General features: G+C 38.9%; 1 protein-coding gene across 1 annotated transcript in view; it reads right to left on the bottom strand.

Annotated features, from left to right (window-relative positions):
• The window catches only part of znf638 (zinc finger protein 638), a 252174-nt gene extending 237660 nt beyond the window's left edge, over positions 1–14514 (bottom strand). The window contains exon 1 of the mRNA XM_051928463.1: positions 14064–14514. Within this exon, the coding sequence (XP_051784423.1) occupies positions 14064–14158 (95 nt within the window). The 5' untranslated portion in view covers positions 14159–14514. The remainder of the gene's footprint in view (positions 1–14063) is intronic.
• Between the last annotated feature and the right edge of the window lie 6121 nt (positions 14515–20635).

Below are 20635 nucleotides of genomic sequence, written 5' to 3'. Positions count from 1 at the left end.
TATTATTTTCAAATAAATTCACAAGGAATTTTTTAGTGATTAACTAAAAACTTGGACAAAGAGTAGTGCGCTGACATCTTATATCAATGGGGAGCAATGATAAAATGCCTATCACTTGTAACCTGTGTCACATGACACATATAATGGCAGCACCCATGTTAATAAACCAAACTACAAAATGGTGACATAATAGATTATGAAAAAATAATAGATTATGAAAAATGACAATTATAAAAAGTTATTACAATGTTATACATTAATAAAATAATCCACATTATGTCAGCAACGTAAATACATAGCCTAATGTTTTAACCCCTTACTGTTTTTTATTCCTCTCTCCGTACACATTTTCAATGTTATTACTGTCATATTATAATATGACAATAAATAAATAAAGCATGAGCTTTATTGCATTAGAGCGCCAAGGTTTTGAGTTTAAGTCCAAGCTCACTCACTGCCTGTGTGCGGCATGGTTGCATGCTTGCTTTCTGGTATGCTACTTCTGCTACATATCAAACATATACTTGTTAGATTAAATTGTAGCTCTAATTTGGCCTAGTATGAGTGAGTGTGAAAATGAGTTTACTTTTATATTTACATTTATTTGCTTGGCAGATTCTTTTATCCAAAGCAACTTACAAAAGAGGTAAACATAATCGAGTAATATTAGGCTAGGGCCTGTTTGTTCAGCAAGTATAGTAGGACAGCTAACAAAAGTTGATTTCCACAAATGAAAAGATATAATAACTAATAAATTTACAATTATAGGTTACAATGGATAAAGCAATTAAACTTAATCTAAAAACAAATTAACCAACAACATAAAAATATCACAGAGCAAATTATTCCTATCACTTTGACAAATATTCACAGAACAGATGGCTTTTCAATTGCTTCTTAAATACATTGATGGAGTCAGCAGTACAAATGGAGGTGGGTAGCTCGTTCTAATAACTAGGAACTATACAGAAAAAGAGTCTGGATTGAGACTTGATGCCACACAGAGGCGGCATCACCAGGCGCTGTTTACTGGCAGACCTGAGTGGGTGAGAAGAAGTATAGGGATGAACCAGTGTCTTCATATGCTCAGGTGCTGACCTACTGACTACTCTGTAGGTAAGCATCAGGGATTTGACCTTAATGTGTGCTGCTACAGGGAGCCAATGTAGCGACCTGAGGAGAAGAGTTTGTCCTTTAAAGGACTGGAACACTTCTTGGTGGTTCCTGCCTTGCACTTTACCATGACAAAATGGACTGTATTACACATGATAAACAAAGAAAAAATGAATAATGTATGGATGAATGGATGTACAATCACTGAGAAACCAGGACAGAAAGCTTACAATGATTGAGGAAACTTCAGTTATTTTTCAGATGTGTACACCAGATTCATTTGACAATATCTGAAAACCACACATACATAATATTGACTAAATCCTAAAAGAAATAATTTGATAAAGGGATTATTTTAGGTCAGTGAATGAGACTGAATTCAGCTTCCATTATCTAACACCCAGAAAACCAACCTACTACCCACCTTCACAAAACAAACATCAGGACCTTATATTTAAAGACGTTTTTAGGATTAGGCAGTTAATTTGGCACTAGAACCAGACATTGCCACTAGTGGATTTTGACCATATTTCTCTTTAGTGCTTATTATTATTCAAGGAGAGATTACTTTACAATAATTAGCTTTGAAAAGCCTCACCAAAGGATCTGATTATTCCATAGCAGATTGTAAACGGATATTAAAAAGTGCAGTAAAAAGCCACAGCTGCTAGAGTGAATAACACAAGCTTTGTCAAGTCCAAATCCTCACTTTCTAGAGCTTTTTCCTGCAGCTGCTGGGAAGGCCAACTCTTAGAATACACACATCTACATAATGTATTCCCAAGCTGGACATACCAGATGACAGGTATGTCTTTATAGCTAAATTCCAACACAAACAGTAAGATGCCAGCTGTTTTAGTTGCCTTATAGTGACTGTTGAAATTATGGAAAACTTTAACATATAATCAATACAAATTGATGTTATTGATATTTATAGAGAGGGTGGCACTGTGTCTGCGTGGGTTTCCTCCAGGTTCTCCGGTTTCCTCCCACGGTCCAAAATTATGCAGCTTAAGTACATTGGCGATTCTAAATTGACCTTGGTGTGTGTGTGCCCTGTGGTGGGCTGGAGCCCTGCCCGGGATTTCTTCCTGCCTTGTGCCCTGTGTTGGCTGGGATTGGCTCCAACAGACCCCCGTGACCCTGTAGTTAGGATGTAGCGGGTTGGATAATGGATGGATATTTATAGAGTTGAGAATTTACTATTCATTGTCTTTTCATATTCTTCTAAATGCACTGTCTTGGAGTTCAACTACTAAGCATTTCACTACATATTGTACTGTGCATAGCTGTACGTTACAAATAAAATTTGATTGATTTTTTTAATTTGATTTGGTGTACAATACAATTTATGCTACTAAGTAGGGAAAGCTGATTAAGGAATTATGGGGCTTTGAAAAGATTTTCATGAGGCAAACCTTTTATATTTAACAGTCGAAAATGAAGCATTGGTCTTTTACATAAACATTTAACAAAGTAAACTTTTCACAAGTTATTTTTTCAATGCTCCAGAGTAAAAGGAAACATATGAGACCCAAAAAGAACATTAGTAAGATGTATTGAGGGAAAGGTGAATGCTAGGACTTAGGAGTCTCGTGGAGTAAAGAATTCACTGTCAATTGGGATAAAAATGAGTGGTATGGTGTAATTTCCCACATATCGTCATCATCATCACTGGTTTAAAAGTCATTTTCAGGGTTTACTAAGGTTATCAGGTCATCTCCTCACTAAAACGTCTCAGTATCAGCCTGAACTATGCCACATGTCTAAGGATTTCTTAACTTTCTGTGACATGTCAGATTGTGAAGCTGTAAAAACATCAATCTAAGGACCTGAGCGTAGTGTATTTTGTCTCCTCTTATTTTCTCCAACTAAATCAATAATTGAACATCCAATGACCCGTCCTGTTAAACTACACTACCCTGACCAGAAATGAGGATGAGGTGCCATATCAGGTGAAGTTAAACCAGATGGCTAGCTGGTGTAACCTCAATAGTCTGGACCTGAATGCTAGCAACAGTAAAAATGGTTGTGGACAATAGGAGACAACCCCTCCAACTCTGTGCCCTGATGATAAATAGTGTCACTATCAAAAGGATTTAATAATTTAAATTCCTTGATGTCACTATTATTCATAGTCTGAGCTGAAATGAAATTAAACTTCCCTTATCAAAAAAGCTAAAGGGCATGTTATTTTTCTCCACCAACTTAAGAAGATTACCTTGTTCCCAAAAGTGCTGCTGCCTGTTTTATAGAGCAGCTATTTTTAAGAGTCCATTTTTCCTACATAATGTTATAATTATGCTTTTGTTTATTTTATTGTACCCAGTGTTATTTTCTGTGTTTAAATTCTGTTCTAGTTATGGGTCTTGTAATATGCAGAACTGGCATTTTACTTTATCTCTACGTGCAATTTTTTAATATTTGAAATATTAGGATGTCCCGGGACACCATTTTGTGCTTATTATGGACACCACAATTTTGTTATCATTGCTACAATATTGCTAAGTTCGGTTAGCAAGACGTTCCTGAGACTGTGAACATGGTAAACAAAAACCCTATCTGTTGTGTAACTTTGTTTTTTGTCTCCTGAATAGTTTTCTTCACTTTGATTTCTTGGTTAGTGTTTTGAGTATAGTACAAAGGAGAACTGATTGCACGGTGTTGATCCTTTGAATTGTTTTACATTTGTTCCATGGTTCAAAAAATACACCATATCTTTGCTTCCTTACGGAAATATAATGAGGAACAGTCAGGTTCTGCTCATTTTAAAAAATATATACTTTATAGTTGTGTTCGGGCAAAATGTTTTCTAGGCCTGAAATTGGACATACACAGTACATATTTTCTTGGGTCACGAAGTAAGCAGGCAAGAGAACATTACTGGTCACTTAGTGAGTACCTCTTAGCATATGTAACACTAGATGGCGCTATACCAGCGCTTAACCCAACACACAGACACTGACCACATGTGTTAAAAGCACCAAGAAGTTGTTTTAATTTCTACTTTTAAATAAATAGTGCCCAAAGCACCTCCACCATGATAAACAAGTAAGCACATACATTAATAATAAACAAAAGTAAATCACAATTCTCTCTTCCACACCTCCCAGCAAGCTCTGTCCTCTACCTCTCAACTCCGGCTCGCTTGCTGGGTTCCCATCAGTCCTTTATATAGTCCTTGACCCGGAAGTGCTTCTGTCCTTCCAACCATGTGACTGGCTGGCTCTTCCGGGTCTAATGAAGAACTGACATTTTCTTCAGCCCGGAAGTACTTTGGGGTTTCCGTCCTCGTGACTACCTCGTACTTCAGGGCTATAAGGAAAGGATGAGTCCCCAGGTTCTTCAAAAGCTCCCCTGGTGGCACCCAACTGAACTCCAAGTCCCAGGATGCCCTACGGGAATCTGGGGCACTGCTACACTCCAGGGGAGCTGCCATCTAGCATTTTGTGGGAGGCAGTATTCGCACGTAGCTGCCTTCCCCCATCCTTCCATTTCAGGGGTGTCCCGGCCGGGTTGAGCTGCCAGCCGTCCATCACACACACATTAATTACTTCTTTCCAACTGCAATCACTCTGTTCAGTTGGCACTTTTGACTCAGCTTTGAGATGTCCAAACATCATAAACCTACATTTTCTTTACTTTTAAAAACATATTGTACTGAACAGGTCTACAATACTATACATTGTCAAAATGATGTATATATTCATTGTGTTTTTACTACTATAAGATTCTGATTATGTCACATTATTTTATGGTGTAGTACAGTAATGAAAATATTTTAGTTTTAGAAAATATTTCTGCAATGTATTCTTGTTATCTGTTTGAAAGTAGGTAATATACAGTATGTACAAATAAGCATGCAAAATGTTTAACAGAATTTTTGCAATATACCACGGGAATAGGAGTGCTTTATTCTTTAATATAAGAATGTTTATGATGAACTACTGTAATGCATCATTCTTGTTGTGGTCTATACAACACTACAATGTTTTGTTTTTTTTTCAAATACATGTCTTACAAGTCATGACATCACTAACAATGCGGTTATTTTCTCATAATTTGTTTTTGTTTACATCTTTAGAAACAAGTTTCTCTTCAGCAAGGCTAGACTGACAAATTAAGTAATAGATTGTCTGCTACAGTAAATTAGAATAATTGGGGGGGGGAACAGATTTTGGACAGGAGTATTTTGACCACACTGATCACTATTTCATCTGCTCCCACCACCAAAACATAAGGTGTACCACCATATCTGACCGAAGATGCTACTTTTGAAAAATAAAAACATTAAAGTGGGTTTCCTTTTTTTTTTTTCTTTCAGCTTATGCTCAACCAACCAAGAGTCCAACCTTGAAAAGTGTCTTGGCTTTGAATCCCTTATTGTGAAGAAATGTAAACTCCTAGTATGAAAAACTACTCTATAAGGTACTGTATGTAGATGCATGTTGTTTTTATACTTAGCTGATTAAATGCCACTGGTAATGTGGACATATAGGGATAATCTGTGCTGTTTGATCTCAAGCTCTGACACTCACTTCTTTCAAGAATTGACTACAATATATCATATCATGAGACCATAACAAGTTGGTCAAAGAAGAGGAAACCATTCTGTCCATCATGTTTACTTAGTTGGCGGCACGGTGGCGCAGTGGGTAGCGCTGCTGCCTCGCAGTTGGGAGACCTGGGGACCCAGGTTCGCTTCCCGGGTCCTCCCTGCATGGAGTTTGCATGTTCTCCCCGTGTCTGCGTGGGTTTCCTCCGGGCGCTCCGGTTTCCTCCCGCAGTCCAAAGACATGCAGGTTAGGTGGATTGGCGATTCTAAATTGGCCCTAGTGTGTGCTTGGTGTGCAGGTGTGTTTGTGTGTGTCCTGCGGTAGGTTGGCACCCTGCCCAGGATTGTTTCCTGCCTTGTGCCCTGTGTTGGCTGGGATTGGCTCCAGCAGACCCCCGTGACCCTGTGTTCGGATTCAGCGGGTTGGAAAATGGATGGATGGATGGATGTTTACTTAGTTGGCTACCAGCTACTTTACACAAATATCTCATTCTGGTATTTTGCTAGAGTTGCTAGGGAATTTATTCATATGATGTTACATTTCCTTCTCCTTAAATACCAGGTAGGGTCTCTGAGTACATTGTTCACAATTTTACTGAAAGAAGTGTGACGATGCAGGTCCACTCCACGCTCCCATCTTCTTTACGGGAGCCCTGAATCCAACACCGTCGGTAATGTCACCGAGATGAGCTGACAAATGAGGACCCTTCTCAAATGAAGCCAGGGGATATTTCGAAAAAGTGCCAAAGTGCTTTTATTAAAACAATAAGCACAGTGTCCAAACAAAAAGTGCAGTGCATCTGGTTTCAATAAATAAATCATAAAACCAAGTGTTCAGTGGAGATAAAAACATCAATAAATAAATCCATTAAAATCCGAGGTTAAAATGCAGTCTCACTCTTCCCGATCACAGCCCACCTCCGTCTCTCATTCTCCCCAGCTCACCCATTGCTCCCACAGCCGGCGGAGACCTAAAGGCCTCAAGCTCCTTTCGGCCGACCTCCGTCTTGGCTTCCATTAAGGACATCACTGCCAGACCGTCCGAGTCGGCTCTCCTCGCTTCATCCTTCGCGCTCACGGCGTCACCCCTCAGATCCCTCTGGAGGACACCTGCCTTGCTCACCCCACACCAATAGAACATTCAGTGGGGCGAACTAGCCCCTAGAGCACCACAACCTAACGCACCTTTGCAGGGCCCCAGCTTGTGCTGTCTCCTCCTTACAAGCGGCCAGATCGTAGCTGCTAAGACAGCTCTTTCACATCCTTTAACCTCCTTTTTCTCCCTCTATACATCTATTTGGCCTCCCTGGCCAAAGGTGATTCCCCAACCTCCTGCAGGGCTCCATGGGAGATGGAGTCCTCCACAGCCTGGTTGGGGCCCGGGGTGGCTGCTAGGGGGGGCTGTCTGGTTTCAACAGCCTGGCTGGACGAATCTTCAGCCCCACCCAGAAGGGCAATTAGAACCAGGTGGTCAAGCACCTGGAACGCTTCTGGGTGGGCTATAAAAAGGGCCAGACACCACCACTCAAAAAGCCAGGGTCGGGAGGAGGAGGACTACGCTTGTGGAGGAGTGGTGGTAAAAAGGTTGTTGCTGTGCTTTATAGTGTTTGTGGACTGTGTATTGCCTGTGGGTCATGGGGAAGTCTTTGTGCATTTTATACGTGCCTCCGTGTCTATCTGTGTCGGGTCGGGCACCTATATAGCGCCTTTATTACAATATAGAAGGGAAGGTGGGGATAAGTTATATACTATAATACCTTATAAACAGTGGTAAGTCTGTGGGATTTGAGGTGTTCTGACAGAGGCTACATCTTAATAATACAATAGGGGAAAGTAGAGCAATATATATTACTCTACCAAGATAAAACACTGTGAAAAGGTGATGGAGATAAGAAAATATGCCTTGGCATCCGGTTAATAAATCATTAAGTAATGGAGAGTACAGCACAATTGCCAATCTCCCATACCAGAAAAACTGAGACATTGGGTAAGAATACTAGTGATAGCGTCCACCAAGAGACCTATGACATCCCTGAAAAAGGTACAAGCTACAGTGGTTTACAATGGAGAGACTGAGCAGACAACAACTGTTGCCCAGGTGCTTCAACAGGTGTAGCTTGATGGGAGAGTGCAAAAGATAAAGTCACTGCTTAAAAAAAAATAAAGCAAAGAGGGAGACTCTAAACTGAGATGGGAGAAGTTTCAATGGCTTGATGAGACTAAAATTGAGCTTTTTTGGCCATCAGACTAAATGCCTTGTTTGGCATAACATTGGACATTATTAAAAACACAACATCTACACTGTCAAACATGGGAACGGCAGCATCATGCTGGGGGGATGCTTCTCCACAATAGGCTCTGAAAGGCTTGTAAGGATAGAGTAGAAAATGAATGCAGCAAAATAAAGAGAAATCCTAGAAGAAAACCTGATGCAGTCTGCAAGAACCCTGTACCTTAAGGGAAGACTTGTTTTCCAGAAAAAAAATGACTCCAAGCATAAAGTCAAATCTATACCAGAATGGCTTAAAACAACAATATGAATGTCTCAGAGTGACCAGGTCAGAGTCCAGATCTCAATCCAATTGAGAATTTGTGGCTGGAATTAAAAAAGGCTGATCACTCACGATCACCATGCAACCTAACAGAGCATGAATCGTTTTGTAACAAAGAATGGGGAAAAATGGCAGTGTCCAGATGTGCAAAGCTGATAAGAGATCGTACACACAGACTCAAGGCTGGAATTGCTGCCAAAGCTACTGTATATCTATTAAATACTGAATAGAACAGGGTGAATAATTAATTTAATCAAACTGGTTCTTCTGTACAAGATTCATTTATATTGCAGTACTTTGAAACCCTAAGCAGGTAATCTCAATTGAACTAATTATGTGACTTCTGAGACAAATTGGCTGCACCAGTGATGATTTAGGTGTGTCAAATTTAAGTGGATAAATATGTTTGTGTTTTATATTTACAATTAATTTAGACCACTTTGCAGAGACTTGTTTTCTCTTTAATATTAAAGAGCCTTTTTCTGTTGATCAATGCCAAAAATGGCAAATTAAATCCACTATGATCCAATGTTATATAACAATAAAATGTGAAAACTTTGAAGAGATGTTTTTATATAGGCACTATGTTAGAGCTCACTCATTATTAAATTATTTATTATACTAAGGGGCTTGCCCTCTGCTTGCTTTTCTCGCCAATCCCAAAGGCCTGTGCTACCTGCCAGCCATTTTGTGTCTCTGCTGCTCGCATTGTGAAGAGGGGGCTGTTGCTCCTCCAAAACCCCCTCTTAAACGGTGATACAATGGGAAACAAATACAGTTTTTTTTTTTACCTCCTCTTTGCTGGATCAGCTACTGCTGTGCTGCTGCTATGCCGTGTGATCTGCATCTCGCACGGCGCTTCGAACATTTAAAGCCTGTACAGCAGCTGTCCTTTTGTCTCACTGCCTTGTCTCTCTTCTCCCCCAGACATCCTCTGCTCCTGTTGGGGGTCCCACTCCCGAGGCGCACCCCTATGAAGAGGAAGATTTTCTATTCTTTTAATTGAGAGATGGAACTGTCCCCTCCGACTACACACGGAGCTCGATTCACTCCTGAAAGAGACTTATGTTTGTTTGAAGTGCCTGAATAACATTTCTGTCTCTAAAATCTTCTGTGTATCTGTGCAACTCTGTGACCCAAGCGTGACAGTGTATGTGGATTTCACTTTCACTAAACAACAAATCTTTTAAATCACGTGGATAGGCCTCTTCATTGGGAAGAAACACTACTTTTCCATGATGGCAGCACGAATTAGATGATCTACAAGTCTCCGACTTAAACTTTAAATCCCAAACAATATCTACATACTTCTGTCTTATCGCCTATGTCCATATATGCGATCTCTTTTTGCTGTTCCGTTATTTCACCAAGTAATAATTTCCTTTTGTTTACACTAATGCGATCTTTACTATCTTTACTAACCTGTTCTGCATTTGTATTGCACCAACATTTTTGAATTCTTTACAACGTTCTACTTTGTCATCTACTCTTTGTCTCTACATTATTGTGTTTGCAGTTATTTGTATGAATTGCATTTGTGATAACATCGCAATATAACTAAATAACACTTGGACACTTCAACAAGAACCTGTTCCATTGCTGTATAACATAAAACATTAAAGTACCTCTACAGAAACTCACCTTGCAAACTAATAATGATAAGCATTGTCAAGAAGTAAATAAATAGACTAATGTAATGCAAATAAAGCACTATAACCTCCACCTCATACTGACTCAACAGACCAATACACATGGAAGTTAATGTCTTCCCACTCTCCTTACTAGCAATTTGACCACAAAGAAGTACTAGGGTGTTGTACCGTGTTAGCCATTATGAATGTAGAGAAAAGCCAAGCAAAATGACACCTTTTATTGGCTAACTAAAAAGTTTTAGTTAGCCAATAAAAGGTGTCATTTTGCTTGGCCTTTCACCACAAAGAAGTAAATGGATGTTTAATTTGTAATTTAATTTGTGACCTCCTGGGTAGCTATTAAATATCAACACAATTTTCCTTCTTTCAAGAGATTTACAGTTGGACCTAAAATTTCATCTTCTTTAAAGTAAAATGGGAGGGAGTACAATATTGTTCTAATCCTTCTCCCTAGCAAATTTTTAAAAAGGTAACTTGTAAATTTAGATTTTTTTTTTTTTGCTTTTTTAAAAAATTGTATTGATTTTAACATTTCCAGTGCAATGAATAAATTATAAGTTGGTAGGACATTCATCTTATTCAAATCCCATCCAGAGAGGAGAGGTCAGGTTTTAATATTGACTAATCACTTGTTAGTTATTGTGCTCATTTGAGTTGAAGAATTTTTAGAATTATTAGCACTATTATTTTAATTGTTATATGTTTTGATCATTATTTCTATGATGTCACCACATCGTGATTTTGTTTAGTGTTTTCTTGATGAGTGGCATCATATTGTTGATAACAATGACACATCAAACCTATTTTTAATTCTATTTGCACCTGCCATGTTCAGTTAATGTTAATAAATATCTACCTGATCCTAAAGAAACATTTGCACTGTTCCTTATTAATTAGGTTAATGTTTTCTAACTTTAATTAAAACAAAATATACTTTTCCTGTTATAGATGGGTTAGAATACTCTGAGTTTATCAGTGTAGTATAATATATCACAACTGATTGCTTATTTATAGGTAATGTCCCATCTGGTGTTATCCCAGACAGAGTAGGGATTATCATGATTCACAAACTGTATGATAAATAAGCAAAGGCTTATTCTATTAGTATCTAAACCGCCATAGGGTGTAACCCAGTAAAGTGGATGTCTGATAACATCACTTGCAAATAGGGTCTGAGCATTGGATTTATTTTCGATGATGATATTATCTTTTACCACATTTACAAAGTTGACAGTGAGACACCATTGAGAAATATGGCCAGATTTTAAGTTCAAGTTTTCAATGAGTAGACAACAAAAAGAACCCAACTGACATTTCATTCACTTTTCAGTTTTAAAATTTCATTTTATTGAATAAGAAGCAAGATAATGCAGTAATTATGCATTATTAGTAGTGGGAACATAACCTTTGCTGTTTACATTGTTTTACTTTGTTTTAAAACTAATCTGTATTTTTATCTGTGTGCATTAGTAATAAAACTGAGTAAACATTTTTTGTAAGTCACTTTGGATAAAAGGATCTGCTAAGGGAATCAAGGTACATTAATTAATTTTAATTAGATGTGTCATATGTGCATTGTATGAACCATAATAGTAGAATTAAAGGCAGTTAATTCTTTACAAGAGACTACTAGATAAATAAGAAATAACTAAAAATATCCTGACAAGAAAAACCTGACAGGAAACACTTAGAGAGAAACTGGCAAGAGGTACCTGAAGGCATCTAGACAATAAACATTTAGAGAGACACTGGAAAGAAACAAACAAACTGACAAGGCACATCTGCAGACAACTAGACAAGAAACACTCAGACTGACAAAAAGCACTTTCAGGTTAATCAGAAACCTTTATTGAGAAACTGGCAGGTGACACCTGGAGACTAGATGACTGGAAACACTTATAGAGATCCTTAGAGACACACAAAGGCAATACAACAATCAAATAGGTTAATATATTTTGACAAGGGGCACAGAGGGAACTTGACAGAAAGCAGGCAAACGAGCAATCCTAAGAAGACACATGATTTGACAACTTGACAGGAAACATTTAGAGCAAATCCTGGAAACCACCTCACTTAAAACAATGAGAAATTCTGAAAATAGATACATGAAGACCACCAGATTCCAAACACCAAAGAGAGATGATGACAAGACACACATGGAAACTACTAAAAACATTCAGAGACTTCCTGGCAAGAGATGGCAGTAGGCGATCTAACATACGTAAAACATTTCTAAATTATACATTAGGAGGCAGTCTGATCAGCAACTTACAAATACATCCTGATATGAGACACCTGCAGAAAACGTGAAGGAAAACTTTAGGAATAATTATGAATGTAGGTATCCTAAAATAAACTTGAAGCAAGTATTTAAGCAGATCAAACCAAGAGATGCATGGAGATAAGCAGCCTGAAAGTATGCATAGTTGACTTTAAAATAGTAAATTGGTGGAAAAATACTGAAATGTGTTCAGAATAACAGAACTAAGAAATAAAGAAAGATGCATTGTAGAACAAAATGACTGGAATGCAACCATTTAAAAATAACACAAAAAGAAAACAATTTCATCAATCTTAGCAAAGTATTAAAACGAGAGGAGGTTGACTGAACATTAAAAATAGACCTGAGGATAGATGTTTCTTCAGAATCTGTTGTTCAAAGAAAATAGGTGAAAGAGGAAATAAGTCAGCAGCAAACATCAAACAAATGTTAGAACTTTTCAACTTAATTAGATGTCAACATGCAGAACCAATTAATCAGCAGTGGTACTTAGCAGAACCCAGGGGACCTTTCAGCATTGATTCACTGTCACAAACAACAGGTGAACAGAAACTGACAGGCTTGGCCGGGATGGCAGACATCTTTTTTGTTAAGACACTTTATTTGCACATCTGCAGTGGGATAAACGAAGAACTTCAGGAGATGGTCTAAAGTGAAACATCTAAAAAAATGACATATTAAGCACTTGCAGAAAATTATGACAGAAAAGATTCATAGAAAAATAATGAAGAAAGAGTTGTCCTATGAACTAGGCAAAAATAAACCCATGTATTCTTCTTGATAAGAAACATAAAAACTCAAAATATGGTATCCATAACATGGTAAATGCCATGTAATGATTCACATAAAAATCACAAAGTCCTTTGAAGAAGGTTTCTAAACCTTAGATGAACAGGACAGACTTTTGATTAATCCCAACATCTGAAAATCTATGCAGAAACTGTTTAAAATGGTCCCACAGTAAATCTGTTGAAATTTCAGATTAGAGATTATGGAACAACATGCATCAAAGAATCTCACCATGAGAGATTAAACAACTAGAAAGACTTTCCACTGAAATACCTGTGCAGATTCTAATGTCAAATATCAAGGGTGGCAAAGCATTAAACGACATCACGTGAAAATAATGGAAATTTAAATTAAACCTTTGGAATGGTTAGCAAAAGAACAGTAAAAAAGGCGCCTGGAATTTCTCAAAAGAAACATACATAAAATTCTTACTTTTGCTTTTCCTGGCTTATGGTTGTGACAGCATCAATCTCACAGGAGAAATTTACACTAGCCCATCACAGGGGTACCAATTTGGGAATGTGGGAGGAAAACACACACAGGCAGGACAAGTGCAAACTCTAAACGGACATCAAGTAGAAACAGAATATAAACCCAGAACACAAGAAAACAGCACTAACTAGTGCACCACTATGCTACCTATGCAAGAGAAAAAGTTTAAAACTAACATATTAATATGAAAAAACTGGGGCATCCATAAAACACACGATGGGGGTAACATAAAGGCTGACTTAAAACATATCTGGAGAAAACTACAATGTCAAGGAAAACACCTAAGTGTGAACACACAAGCTTACATAAAACATTTGCAAATACAGGTGCTCCTTATTTACTCGTATGTCTGTCACAATGCAATGTCAAATGACATGTTTGGGTGAAAGGGTGGAATACTTTGGAAAACTCAAAAACGTGACACATCTGTGGAGACTCACACATTCTGTTCATTTTGAAAATGTGCTCAGTACCCGTGATGCTAATCCAATGTGTAAAATAAACATACAAACACAAGCAAAAATAACTCATTCTACTGGACTGAGCTCACCTTAGTGTAGGATCTTTCCATCCCTACTAATTGTTTGCTCAGACCACACTTTGTAAAACACCCGGTAGAGTTCACTCACCACTTGAATGGATCAGACTGTGTACGGCTCAGCAAATCTCCAAGCTCTCGAACCTCACTGCCTCTCTTCTTGCTACTACCATTGAGAGAATCCATGGAAACCCTGGAGTGGTATATGTCCTAGGCTTCCTCCCCTAGGTTGTTCAGACCAAATCAGTATCAGCAGCTAATATCTGGACAGTGTTCTCCGAGTGGTGTTGAGTCAACTAAATATGCCTGCCAGACTTGAAATTGGAAAGGGATAGAGCCAAGCTTCATTGTCAGGGAAGGTCTAGGAGTATCTAGGGAGATTTTCCACACCAAGGTTAGCAATGGCAAATTCAGAGCTCCCTCTAGAGATAGAACCAGGCTGTAAAATAGGAATGAGGAAACAACATGTGCAATGACTAGTCAAAAGCAGCTGCCAATTTAATTTTAGGTTCGAAAAAGAGATTATGCGATGAACAAATCTGACAGTGTCCTTATATTAAAATAGGAAAGCTACTTTAATAGCACAGGACAAATAAATTCCTCACTGTGGCTGCTTTGAATCTTCTCCGTTTAGGTTTCAAATGATTGGTAAGTACAAAATGTCACCATATTATTCATTACAAAAAGAAAAAAGTGAAACAACAGGTGTAATGAGGTGTGTCAACTTTAGACCGATTAAACAAAACTGGTGACAGAAGTTGTTTTCCAAAAATAAGATATCTCCTTTAAATTAAAAACTGAAAACAGTAGAGAAGATCCCACCTTTCTGTCCACAGTTACTGTAATAACTTTCCATCAATCTTCATGCAGTAAAGGAAAATCCTCTATACGAGACGTTCTCTATAGAGTTTCTTAAGCTTTTTAGGAAGTATATTAAAGAACTCAAAATAAATGATCAATCCTGGCAAGACAAGCAAGAAAAAACATGCTGCTTGTGTCTTTGTCCTACAAATAATTTAATGAATGCACACTTATCAAAAAAGAAAGAAGAAAAACAGGAACATAAGTACTCCGTTCAGATTACACAAGCAGAGAAAGCTGCTCCCATAAACTGATGTCAAATCAGGAGAGAACCACAGCCCACAGTCCCACCACATAAAGGAGAAATGAGCATGTCTTAAAAATATCCCAGTCTTCAAGAACAGAGTTGAAACAAGCAAAGCCACTATAATTCTCCCTCTCTTCACCCCTCACTCTCTCATTCCAGCTGATCAGTCTAAAAGGAACGGACAGGCATTCTGTGGAAAAGATGGGCTGTCCTGCGCTGCCACCAAGGGCTACTGCTGTTAGCCCAAAATGCAAATGAAGGAGCTGCTTCTGGGAGGGATCAGGCTAATAATGAGGAATAGTTGCAGACAGAAGTGACAAGGCTGGGAGTGACCGACAGGGCAGATGCAAACTCCAATTCAGTACAGCACAGCACCCTGTTCTGAGAACTACTTTAAGGTTTTTCATTCACTACCCTCATTAGTTCTACAATTTAAATGAAATCCTTTGCTGCACCTTTCTTTAACAGATACTTACAAGTCTGGGCCTTCTTACAGATGAATGATTTCCTTCTTTATACTTATTCTCTCATACTTTTATTGTTCTTTAAGGGAGTGTTTATTGCTTCAAAAATGTTTATTGGCATGACGTGACAAATACTGCCAGAACATTTACTTAAACAGTACATAAACCTGATTAATACATAAATAAAAATGAAATTAAAGTGTTTAAAATTCTGAGTACAGTTATTAAAGGTTGGTGTCAGTTGTTTCTCTAAAATTAATAAATAAAATAAAACCTTTCTTCCTTAAGACACCTTGTTTTCTCTCCCTTTTTTATACCTTCTTTTCGAACATACTTTATTTTAACCCTCAATTTGCTTTTCTCTTTCTGACCCCTTTCTTTAGATAATATCTGTTTTAAAATAAAATATTGCTATTCAGTGAGCATATATTCTTTTAAATATAACACTTTAATTATAAAACCTTATTTTTAATAATATTTACAAGCAGGATCATGCTGACAAGCAGGACTGTCACTTTATACTTTGTAGTCAATTAAACACATGCTAAATGGGGTATACCAGGGCTGTGTGCTATGTCACTAAATTTCACACGGGGCAGCAATCTTTTAGATTCAATTTAATATATTTTTGTATAGCACTTGTCACTGTGTACAGGCTCAGAGCAGATCCATAAGACTCTTATGCATTAATGGTACATTACAAACAATAAATATATAATATACTGTATATATAAAATTGTAAGCCTAAAAGTGCAACGATTTTGTGCAATGATTTTATGTGACATTTTTATGTCATGTTTTTTCTCACGCTTTAAATCGAGCTTATTTAAAAACTTACATATATATGTTTGGTATCGTTCTTTTCAGAATTTATCGAACTTTAATGTGTTGTTGTTAGATTTTCAGATTCTTATTCCATTTTTTAATTATAAACTAAAAAATATCACGAATAAGAGGAATCAAGACGAGACTTTGTGCCAAGAGATTTAACCACGCCTGGGGATGGAAAATAGAAGACAAAGAGTAGATGACAAAGACAGCTGCTGTACAGCCTTTTAAATGTTTGAAGTGCCACACGAGATGCAGATCATGCAGCACGGCAGCAGCAGCAAACCAGCAGCTGATCAAGCAAAGAAGAGGTAAAAATAAAACTGTATTTGTTTCCTATTGGGTTGGAGAATGACTGATGACTGTATCACCGTTTAAGAGGGGGTTTCGGAGGAGTGACCGCATCTCCTTGGGGTATGTTCAGCCCCCCTCTTCACAACGCGAGCTGGGGGTAAGCCCCCTAGTATATATATATATATATATATATATATATAGTGATCCCTCGCTATATCGCGCTTCGCCTTTCGCGGCTTCACTCTATCGCGGATTTTATATGTAAGCATATTTAAATATATATCGCAGATTTTTTGCTGGTTCGCGGATTTCTGAGGACAATGGGTCTTTTAATTTCTGGTACATGCTTCCTCAGTTGGTTTGCCCAGTTGATTTCATACAAGGGACGCTATTGGCAGATGGCTGAGAAGCTACCCAACTTACTTTTCTTTCTCTCTCTCTTGCGCTGACTATCTGTGATCCTGACGTAGGGGGTGTGAGCAGGGGGGCTGTTCGCACACCTAGACGATACGGACACTCGTCTAAAAATGCTGAAAGATTATCTTCACGTTGCTACCTTCTGTGTGCAGCTTTTAAGTATGCTGCACGGTGCTTCGCATACTTAAAAGCTCAAAGGGCACGTATTGATTTTTGACTTTGTTTTTCTCTCTCTCTCTCTCTCTCTCTCTCCCTCTCCCTGCTCCTGACGGAGGGGGTGTGAGCTGCCGCCTTCAACAGCTTTGTACCGGTGGTGCTTCGCATACTTAAGCCAAACAGCCTTATTGATTTGTTTGCTTTCCTCTCTGTTTCCTTTGAAGAGGAAGATATGTTTGCATTCTTTTAATTGTGAGACAGAACTGTCATCTCTGTCTTGTCATGGAGCACAGTTTAAACTTTTGAAAAAGAGACAAATGTTTGTTTGCAGTGTTTGAATAACGTTCCTGTCTCTCTACAACCTCCTGTGTTTCTTCGCAAATCTGTGACCCAAGCATGACAATATAAAAATAACCATATAAACATATGGTTTCTACTTGGCGGATTTTCTTATTTCGCGGGTGGCTCTGGAGGGATTACTGTATATATATATATCCTAGTCCTAGAAAAAATTGAAATCGTCAGAAAAAAAAACTGAAATGTAGAAATGTCAGGTAATTGAAAGGAACTACACTGGGCATCTCTCTCCTAGGAGGATTTGTTTTGCTGACGTGCTCGCATCGCTTGTGCATTAGCGGCAGAAGGAAAAGTAAAAGGGATACCATTTTGCCGATGTTAGTGGCTAAGCGACTTTTTCTTTCTTCGGAAGTTTTGTTTTGCCGAAGTGCTCGCCTGGCTTGTGTATTAGGGGCGGAAGGAAAAGCAAAAGAGATAAAGTTTTGCTGATGTTAGTGGCTAAGCGACTTTATCTTTCTTTTGAGGTTTCATTTTACTGACATGTTGGCCCCACTTGTGTTATTAGCAGCTAAGCAAGTTTTCCGTTTCCTCGGAGGTGGAGCCCTTACCCCGACTCCACCTCTCACTTCTGGGCCAGACAGACACACACACTTCCATGGGTAGATATTTATCTATAAGATATATACGAGGGGGAGTCAAGCTAAAGGTAGAAAACTGGATTGATTAGAAAACAGAACAAACCTTAACAAAACTGATCATGTCATTGTTCAATGTAATCTCCACCCATTTCAATGCACTTGTGCCACCTGCCTGAAAGTGCCTGGATTGCAGCAGAATAAAAGGTTTTATCTTGTCCTTACAACCACTTGTGCACCGCTTTTTTCACGTCGTCATCTATCTTGAATAGATGACCACCCATATATTTTTTCAGCGGTCCAAAAAGGTGGAAAATACACCTTGCCAAATCTGGCAAATAAGGAGGATGTGGCAATACCTCAAACTTCAGTTTCTCCAGACAAGCCTTGGTGTTCTTAGCAGTGTGTGGGCAGGCATTGCCTTGCAACAAAAGGACTCCTTGAGACAGTGGTCCCCGCCGCTTGGATCAAATAGCAGGTTTCACATTGGTCTCCAGCAAATCACAGTAACTTGCACTAGTGACTGCAGTACCCCTTGGCATGTAGTGTTCGACAATAACTCGGGTGCACGAGAAAATAAGAGATAGCCTCTGATGGCACTTTACTATGGTCTGTCTACGGAGTTCCCTCTTGCAGTAGATTTGGGTCTAGACTGAAATGCAATGTTCTGGCCATGTTTCTTTCAGACCGGAAAGGATGGGATATCTTGGAGGAAGGATGTTATAGTCATTCGCCCTCAAGGGGCATCTTCTCAGAGCTGCAGAGAGAACAGACACAACTGTTATCAACAGTGCTTCCTCTTTTCCAGAAGTGGTATCAAACTTCTGAGCCAATTAATTGCTCCACAGATGCACATTTGTAGCACAGCCCACTCCCCCCAGCTCTTGAAAGTCTGGTGGGCAGACTTTACCAAAAGGCTGCAGATCTGGGGGAGAGTGTCAGTGTTGGCGTGAAGGGACCCACATCTTTGCTGAACTTTTAAGGCTGCAAACTGAGGAACCACCTAGTGACTTGGATGTTGGTGTTTTTGTGGGAGCTCAGCCACTGGAGGGGTCATAGTCTGTAACCAGATTAAACTCCCATTCCAAAAGATAGTATCACAGCTGAGAAACTGCCCACTTGATGACAAGAGCTTCACACTCAATCACAATGTATCTCAACTCCCAGTCCAGCAGTTTCCAGACGAGATACATTATGGAGTATTCCGTTCCCTGGACAACCAGGCTCAATATGGCGCCTAGGCCAGGATCTGAGGTGTTGGTCTGGAGAATAAGAAGAATAGAAAAATTAGAAGAAATTAAAGCAGAAGCTGACAGTAGGGGCGTTTTTAGGTCACAGAATGGGGCTTTGGTCTCTTGACTCCATGCCACTTTGTTCAAGGCCCACATTTTTGTGCGGTTTGTCAAAGATGCAGCCAGCTTAGAGAACCAGTGTACAAACCCCTGATAGTGCCCTGCGAGTTTAAGGAAGGCTTGTGCCTGCCTTTTCATTTGAGAAAATTTAAAATATATCATTCCCTGTCAATAATGCATTAGAAGAAACATGTGAAAAACTGAATTTTATGGGAGAGAAGCTCATTAAAAATGTTCTTGTCTTCTTGTAGTTTTTTTTGCAGTTTATTGCCGTAGTAAATTAACACTATGCTAATTGCTGCATTCTGTTCAATGCTTCAACTACCTTCATCCCTGAAATGTAAAAAGAATTTTCAGAGAATGGATAGACACTTTAATGTAATACCAGTCTTGACAAGGAATTGCTCTTTGAGTTACAACATAGCAAGTGCTTATATAATGTTTTGACTGTTTCTTTCCTCTTTAAATGAGCTGATAAGGAGAAACATTGAGATAGCGATTACTAAAAATAAGGTCTAACACAGCACAGGATCCTGATGAAAGAAAGGCAGTTGACATAACAATGCAGAACCCCAAAGCAACAGTAAAACTATTTTTACTTCTCTTGTAATATCTTACCTTATGTCATGAACACCAAGCATGGGTTGGCATTCCGGCTGAGATAATTCAATGTTCCTTACTTGATCGGGCGGCTAGTATAATGGAGAGACAGGGAAAGACTGCTCACATGGACTATTTTCTCCCCTGATACAATAGGTGGCAGTCTCCCTGGGTTACGGTAAATGCATGTGTACCCATAAGACAGCTGGGAACTGCAGCGCCATGAGACAACCCTGCTAGGTTCCACTGCCACCAAGGGAAGCTGCAGGCACAGACTGCCCCGACTTTAAGGAACTTCCACTTGACCCGGAAGTGCTTCTGACGTGCTGCACTGTAACACTGGTAGTACTCCTGGGTATGGCATAAAAGGGGTCCGACGCCTCATCTCAGGGACTTAAAGTCAGGAGGTGGTAAATGAAGCTGTCATGGAGGAGTGGAAGGAGAGGATGAAAGAGAAGGAAAGAAGAGATTTGCGTCTGGGTAGGTCTGTAAGCTATATGAAGATGTCTTTG

Source organism: Erpetoichthys calabaricus, chromosome 5 (genome assembly GCF_900747795.2).
Source record: "Erpetoichthys calabaricus chromosome 5, fErpCal1.3, whole genome shotgun sequence".
Taxonomy (NCBI): Eukaryota; Metazoa; Chordata; class Cladistia; order Polypteriformes; family Polypteridae; genus Erpetoichthys; species Erpetoichthys calabaricus.
This window is presented reverse-complemented; position numbering and strand designations above follow the sequence as displayed.